Source organism: Ziziphus jujuba, chromosome 3 (assembly GCF_031755915.1).
Source record: "Ziziphus jujuba cultivar Dongzao chromosome 3, ASM3175591v1".
NCBI classification, from domain to species: Eukaryota; Viridiplantae; Streptophyta; class Magnoliopsida; order Rosales; family Rhamnaceae; genus Ziziphus; species Ziziphus jujuba.
In genome coordinates this window covers 11,646,733-11,654,214 of record NC_083381.1, presented here as the reverse complement: position 1 = coordinate 11,654,214, position 7,482 = coordinate 11,646,733, and the positions used below count along the sequence as shown (strand labels likewise).

At 31.9% G+C, this 7,482-nt stretch overlaps 2 protein-coding genes across 4 annotated transcripts; both read right to left on the bottom strand.

Annotated features, from left to right (window-relative positions):
- Positions 1-1,471: 1,471 nt before the first annotated feature.
- On the bottom strand, positions 1,472-2,902 carry LOC132803093 (putative F-box/LRR-repeat protein At5g02700). Its single transcript, XM_060815331.1, has 3 exons — positions 2,797-2,902; positions 1,978-2,693; positions 1,472-1,880 (listed from the first exon to the last, which is right to left on the bottom strand). The coding sequence occupies exons 1-3, from the start codon at positions 2,900-2,902 to the stop codon at positions 1,701-1,703; spliced, it is 1,002 nt and encodes a 333-aa protein (XP_060671314.1). The 3' UTR covers positions 1,472-1,700.
- Positions 2,903-2,917: 15 nt separating this feature from the next.
- Positions 2,918-7,053, bottom strand: LOC107434901 (putative F-box/FBD/LRR-repeat protein At1g78760). 3 transcript variants are annotated; one of them, XR_009638152.1, is made up of 4 exons: positions 6,896-7,053; positions 5,154-6,233; positions 4,807-5,044; positions 2,918-3,058 (listed from the first exon to the last, which is right to left on the bottom strand). XR_009638152.1 is itself a non-coding variant. In XM_060815221.1 (4 exons), the coding sequence occupies exons 2-3, from the start codon at positions 6,219-6,221 to the stop codon at positions 4,865-4,867; spliced, it is 1,248 nt and encodes a 415-aa protein (XP_060671204.1). In that variant the 5' UTR covers positions 6,222-6,233; positions 6,896-7,053; the 3' UTR covers positions 2,919-3,058; positions 4,819-4,864. The 3 variants fall into 3 exon arrangements, 2 of the variants coding, with proteins under 2 accessions (XP_060671204.1, XP_060671203.1); XM_060815221.1 differs by having other exon boundaries at positions 2,919-3,058; positions 4,819-5,044; XM_060815220.1 differs by lacking the exon at positions 2,918-3,058 and having other exon boundaries at positions 4,735-5,044.
- Between the last annotated feature and the right edge of the window lie 429 nt (positions 7,054-7,482).

The window sequence follows — 7,482 nt, the reverse complement described above, 5'->3', positions numbered from 1 at the left end:
CGTACATCATCAATACTCTCCATTTTTTTTTTTTCCTTTATATATATCCATATATATACATAAGTCTGGTTTGTACATCATCAATACTCACCATTTTTTTTCTTTATATATATATACACACACATAAGTCTTACTGCTAGCACCATCGAGTATGGTAGCCTAGCAGAAAGAAGTCATTCAACTTTTACACCTGTGAATTCAGAAGTTTAGGTTCGAGTTTTGACAAGCCCCGTTATTGCCTCGGATGGTCCCATTCTGTGTATCTGCATGACATAGGGCTCCGACCTGGTGCTGATAATACTACCGAAAAGCATCTTTTTTTTTTAGCCAAAAAAAAAAAAAAAAAAAAAGTCTTACTGCTAGCATTCAAGCACTTGGTTTTCAACTTCTTTATTAAGTCAGCTATGGGCGCTACGAGCCAGAGTTGTTTTCCCTTTCTCGTGTTTCAAGCTTTTATTGAGTGAAAGTTTTACAAAAAATTCGTATATGAGGGAAAAATAGTATGTAAGTGTGCTTGAAATGCGAGAGGCTGCCAGGACGGTGAGTAACTTCGAACACCTGAAACTAAGAATGGATATACATTTCCATCCACCAACAAAAACAAAAACAATGGATATATATTTTTCGTTTTGTTGTTATTAGTCTCGTTGATATACATTTCCTTTAAACAAAACAAAACCACAAAAAAAAAAAAAAGAGAGAATGGATATAGTATACATTCTCAAAAATCACAACCACTAGAAAAAAATTGCATATGTGCTTTGTGAGTCTCTTTACTTACTGAAATTTAACAACGTACATACCGTGATAAAATAAATTTGTATGCACGATATTGTGTTAAATTTCGTCGGCGGAACACGAATTTTAAAAACTTTTAGCACCTAATACTCATAATTCGACAACGTGTGTTATATGTGTATGCATGGTATTGAGTTAATTTGTCCGCCGAACACGAAATTTAGAATTTTTAGCACCAACTACTCATGGAAAATAAAGCAGAAATTGGGCTACTATAACATTGTTTAAAAAAAGCCTTTAATTAGATAGGGCAATGCTACAAATGCCAAATTTATTGTTTGCTTCAACCCAAAAAAAAAAAAAAAAAGAGGGAAAATCCTTGTTTGAATTCCTTAGCAACCTCAAAAAACATAATAATAAAAATAAATAAAAAAAGAAAAACAACAACAAAAAAAAACCAAAAAACAACAACAACAACATCAGCAGCAGCAGCAGCAACATTGTGCACGAACTACAAGGCTTATCAGATCAAAGTCTAACAACTGCCTTATTCCACGTTTATCCTTTACCTGTAACTTCTCAATAGCCTTATGAAAAATTAAGGACTGCAAAATGTTTGCTCTGTCAAACCCATTTTTTACTTTGATGAATGTAACGCTTTCAAATTATACATTCATGTATATAAATCTACCGGTCATCCATTGGAAACTGGGAATTAATACTAGCAGCAAACAATTTCTTAATCAAATGGTTTTTAAGTAAAAAAAAGAACATGTTCTTGCACTTCATTATAAACTAATTAAAATAGGCAAACAAAAAAAAAAAAAAAATGAAAAATGAAGAAGAAGAAGATGGTTAGAATAATTTCGTTCGAAAAAAATATAAAATACATAGCAGTTTGAATGCGTTGCCTAGTGCCTCATTCTCTTTACATAAAGTTAAAAAACCCAACTACTATCCTTCTAAGTACCGTCTCTTCCTATTTCAAGACTCTCCAAAGAAGGTGCACACCAAAGCAAAGAATCCCTCATTTCTCCAATTTTAGTAAAGCTAGTACCATTAAACCTCATCACCTTCAAATGCTTCAGATTAGGCATAGGAGAAGGGTACTTCTGTCTTACTCGTTTTGGAAATATGAGAACCTTCAAATGTTAAGGCACAACAATAAAAGACAACATCAGTTGAAAATGAAAATAATAATAATAATAATAATAATAATGAACTAACAAATATAGGTACCTCATCTTTGTAAATTGTCAGCACCATCTTCCAGGAATTCAGATTTGAAAGAAGATGTACACGATCAATATATGAATCTTTCGTCGGTCCTTGATCGAAGAGGGTCAAATTGACTTCTAACAGATTGGGAGCTTCAACAGAAATTTTTGACCAGGATTGACAAACGATGCGCAAGCCAACTAAATTTGGTGTTGTAAGAGCAGCCTCGTTGGGAAAATAATACTCAAGGAAAACATATTTCAGGCTATGACTACAGATTCTAGTATTGTTCAACAACTTATAGGAACTGAAAAACAATCTCTCAAGCAGAGGAAGTCTAGAAAATAGGGAATCAAGCCATTGACTAGTAAGATCCACAAACAATAATGAGAGACTTCTAAGTGTTTTACTAACAGCAAAATCTAAATGTCCGATATCAGAACCTGATAAATACAATTCTTCAATAATAGGGCATCCAGAAATAAGATTTTGAAGTGACTTAGCATCGGATTTCACACACACCAAAGACAGAAATTTCAAAGAGGGAAAGGTTGAAAGAGAAGGGACAAACAAATCCATGTCAATCAACTTCAGAATAGTTAATGAACTTGCATTAAGAATGCACTCAGGTAAAACATAATTCTTGAGATTGAGATCTAACTCCTTTGGTTTACATTCAACAACAAAGTTTAACCAATCATGTACTCGTCTAAAAAGCTCCGCTCCTGCTTGCCAAACTATAAAACAAGTCACACTTAAAACTTACTATGAAACTATTTGGAGTTTTCATGCATAGCTTGCGATGTGTCACACAATCAGTTACAAACTTTAAGACCCTACCCCCATTCCTAACCTTCCTGTCGAAAATGCTAGCACTGAAGTCTTCAAAATATAAAAAAGGAGTAGAAACCCACAAATGTCTCCAACGCTTGGAAAGAAAACTCATTCGGACTAAATATATTGTGGGAATGAATGAGAAAATATGATGTATTAGATGATCAGGTAATTGTGATAATCGGTCTTCCGACATGGTATGGCACTCATTCTCCACCATTCCTCCACAATCCACCTTTACTCTTTTTGTTGCCACGGTTACAAAATCCTGAGATGGTTGTCCACTTCATTATCAGAATATGTGTACATATATATACAGTGCCTACTACGTAACACTTATTGTATCAATTACACCAATTATTATATAAAATAACAGGAAAAAGACTCCCCCGAAATTTGGAAGAAATTCAACACATATCCTAAGACAGACTGAAGTCATTACGCCTAAATGAATGGAATGCGCTACTCAACTGTCAAAAACTTTTTGCAAAATCCAAATATCCACTCTTCTTAAAACACAAATTGCCTAGCCTATGCATATACATAGATTTTTAAAAATGAAGTGTATACATGCATACCTATCCATACATATATAAACATAGATACCTGTATACATACATGCATACATTCAAATATATTTTGATCATCATGAAGTTCTAAAATTTTGATTTGGAAATATATTTTTGACAAATATTTGAGAATAGGATCAATGGATTATTTGTTATAAGTATGTATATTTGATAGTACTGGTGATGGGCAAGGAATGTGAGTAATAAAAAGAGGGCAAAAAAGAAAAGTTGGATGGAATGGAGTAAAAAATTGGGGGTTTTAGAACATTCCCTGTTAAAAATAAAAATTAACCCCAAAAAAAAAAAACCCAGCAAACACAACAGCTCTGAGATGAAAAACCCAAAAGAAAGAGCAAAACCCTAGAACACCCTCAAAGTATTTATATATTTCAATTTTCAACAAATAAAAGAAAATATAAGGAATTAAAGAAGCTGGCTGACCTGCTTTCACAGAACCTCACCAACAATATTCACATTATCAAAACAGAAGAGTGTGAGTGATTTTGGGATTTTCGTTTCTCAGAATTACAAACGAAATATTCGAGAGGTATGGGAGAAAATTTGGCCGATATGATTATTGCCTTGTAAAAACGACATCGTATAGTTGAAAGAATTATTTTAATATTATTAAAAAAAATTTCATTTTTTCCTACCTTTTGCAGTAAAGAAAAAAAAAATTTAATGCAGTCTCTTTTCTCAAATTTACTAACATACCTTAAACCTCTTCATCCACTTCTCAAATTTCAAATTATTTTTTTTTTTTTTTTTCATTTTCAAAAATCTTTCTATTTCCACCTTATGGGCAACCACCGATGGCAACATGAGGGCCTATCCAATAATGTTTTACAGAATAGTTTTTAGAAAATGATTTTGTAAAATGAAAAGAAAAAAAATTATATATCTAATAAAAATATTTTTGAAAATAATTTAAATTAACCATTATTATATATAGCCATTTGACTAAAACTTAATTACAAGTAATATGACTTGTTTATTCGCTTATTGAGATTAAATTCAAGTATAAATAAAAGTAAAAATCATGTATGTAATAAGGTGATGTGTTATAATTTATTTACTGAAAAATTAATACAATCTAAATATAAAAAGCCGAACAGAAAATAAATATTACTAAATACAAATCAATTATTAAAAATGTTACTAAATACAAATGAGTAATATAATAATAACATATTACTTATTAGTAGCTGATACTTCTATCATCATTCATATTTATATTCTTTATCAAATTCAACCAAGTTGTATAAATTTATCTTTAAATACAAAATATAAAAAAGCTACTAAAAAATTTTAAGGCCTATGTGCAAATTTAGAAAACGTCTCATAGATGTTGTTTTTACATGTATTTTTATGAACAAAAATATAAAAGATATAGATAATATTAATTACTTTAAATTAAAAAAGGCCAAAAAAAAAAAAAAGTACTTACTGGTATGTATACCTACTACTGCCTCATTCTCTTTACCATCTACCAATACAATATCCTTCTATATACAATTTCTTCCAATTTCAACACTCTCCAAAGAAGGTGCACACCAAAGCAAAGACTCCCTCATTTCTGCAATTTTAGTAAAGCTACGGCCACTAAACTTCATCACCTTCAGATGCTTCAGATTAGGCATGGGAGAAAGGTACTTCTGTCTTATATGTTTCGGAAATATGAGAACCTTCAAATGTTAAACCACAACAATAAAAACACAAACATCAGTTGCCAGTGAAAATAATAATAATAATATTATTATTATAAAAAATAAATAAACTAACAAACACATGTACCTCATCTTTGTAAATTGTCAGCACCATCTTCTTCAAGAAATTCAGATTTGAAAGAAGATGTACAAGAGAAATATATGAGTCTTTAATCATTCCATCATCTTTGAGGGTCAAATTGACAACTTCTAACAGATTGGGAGTTTCAACAGAAATTTTTGACCAAGGTTCACAAACAATGTGCAAGCTAACTAAATTTGGTGTTGTAAGAGCAGCTTCAATGGCATAAAAATACTCGATCGAAACATGTTTCAGGCTATGACTACGAATGCTAACATATTTCAACCTACCAAATTTGAAAAAAAATCTCTCAAGCAAAGGAAGTCTAGAAAATAGGGAATCAAGCCATTGATTAGTAAGATCCACAGACAATAATGACAGACTTCTAAGTGTTTCACTAACAGCAAAATGTAAACGTCCGATATCAGAGCCTGACAAATACAATTCTTCAATAATAGGGCATCCAGAAATAAGATTTTGAAGTGACCTAGCATTGGATTTCACACAATCCAAAGAGAGAACTTTCAAAGAGGGATAGCTTGAAAGAGAAGGGACAAACAAATTCAGCTTAGTCAACTTCAGGACGGTTAATGAACTTGCATTAAAAACGAACGGAGGTAAAAGATACTCCTTGAGATGGAGATCTAACTCCTTCACTTTACTTCTAACAACAAAGTTCAACCAATCATCTATTTGTCTAAAAGCACCATTGCGGCTTGCAAACCAATAAGGCGTGTCACATTTAAAACCTATTATGGATGTATTTGGAATGTGCATACATAGCTCACGGTGTTTAACATAGTTGGTCACAAACTTTAAGACTCTATCTCGACTGCTCACCTTCTTATCGAAAGTAATATTACAAAAGTTTTTGAAATAAATAAAGGGAGCGGAAACCCACATATGTCTCCAACGATGAGAAAGAAGACTCATTCGTACTAAATAAATAGAGGGCAAGAATGAGAAAATATGATGAATCAAAGGATCAGGTAACTGTGATATTCGATCTTCCATCATGGTATGGGACTCGTCCACCGTTCCTCCACAATCTACCTTTACTCTTTTTGTTGCCATGGTTATAAAATCCTGAGATAATTGTCCACTTCTTTATCAGAATATGCGTTTACATATAAAACACAAAGTGCCTACTGTGTAACACTTACAATTACCGGTTCTTTTAAAATGACAGGGAAAAAGACTCGCCAAAAAATTTGGAAGAAATTCAATACATATCTGAAGACAGATTAAAATCATTATGCCTAAATGAATATAATGCACTACTCAACTGTCAAAAACACTTTGCCAACTCCAACCCTCCACTCTTCTTGGAGCAGAAATAGCCTAGTCTATATGCGCATATATATGCATAAATATTTTCAAAATGAAATCAACATACATACATATGCATATATATATATATGTGACATTTTCAGTCATTTCAAGAATCAGTGGATTGTTTGTTACATGTGATGTATATTCGAGAGTAATGGTGACGGGTAACCAGGGTAAGGAATGTTAGACAAAGAAAAGCACAAAAATGTTTTTGCAATAGACTTGGGGTTTTAGAAATTTCCAGTACACAAAAAAAAAATCTCTGCAATGAAAAAGCCCTAAACGATACTTTAAAATGAAAAACCAAAACCTAGCATGCAACAATAACAGAGATATGAGATGAAACACCCAAAAGAAATTCAAAACCCAGAACGTCATACTACTTCCATATATTTAATAGAAAGAAGCTCACTGACCTGGTTTCGAAGACCCCCCAAATCAATATTCACATTATCAAAACAGAATACGATGGTGGAGGGTGTGATAGTGGGAGGAGAAGAACAGAGAAATGAGAGTTACTTTTGGAGTTTCAGGCTTTGAAACAAATTTACTTGCCACCAAAATGAAAAACGATGTCGTATTGTTCTAATGGCGTCTTTACCTTTTTGGTTTTTTTTTTTTTTTTGGCCCAGCACTTTTTATTTTCTTTGTTTTTCCACTTTTGTTTTTGTTTTATTTTTTCTAGATGGAAAATAGGATTTTGTTGAAACCTTTTGGCAACAAATAAATATGTAAAAATTAGTAAAAGGAGAAATTGGGTTTGTAGCTATGATCCAAGCTTTATATAGACCATTCACTGCAAAAGAGGTTCGACAAAGTTTTGATCAAATGGATCCTTCAAAGGCTCCTAATTAATTTAATTATATATAAAATCGCATTTTGACTTTCTTTTTTTTCTTTTTTTTTTCACTCTGTTTTTGTTTTATTTTTTCTAGATGGGAAATAGGATTTTGTTGAAACCTTCTGCCACCAAATAAATACGTAAAAATAAGTAAATGGAGAA

What these genes read in the sequence shown, in the direction of transcription:
- LOC107434901 (XM_060815221.1), bottom strand. Translation starts at nt 6,221, where the DNA reads ATGGCAACAAAAAGAGTAAAGGTAGATTGTGGAGGAACGGTGGACGAG. An exon ending in TGACAATTTACAAAGATGAG is followed by an intron (nt 5,045 to 5,153) that starts GTACATGTGTTT and finishes TAACATTTGAAG; the next exon opens with GTTCTCATATTTCCGAAACA.
- LOC132803093 (XM_060815331.1), bottom strand. Translation starts at nt 2,902, where the DNA reads ATGAGTTTTCTTTCCAAGCGTTGGAGACATTTGTGGGTTTCTACTCCT. An exon ending in CAGGAAGGTTAGGAATGGGG is followed by an intron (nt 2,694 to 2,796) that starts GTAGGGTCTTAA and finishes CTTGTTTTATAG; the next exon opens with TTTGGCAAGCAGGAGCGGAG. An exon ending in TGACAATTTACAAAGATGAG is followed by an intron (nt 1,881 to 1,977) that starts GTACCTATATTT and finishes TAACATTTGAAG; the next exon opens with GTTCTCATATTTCCAAAACG.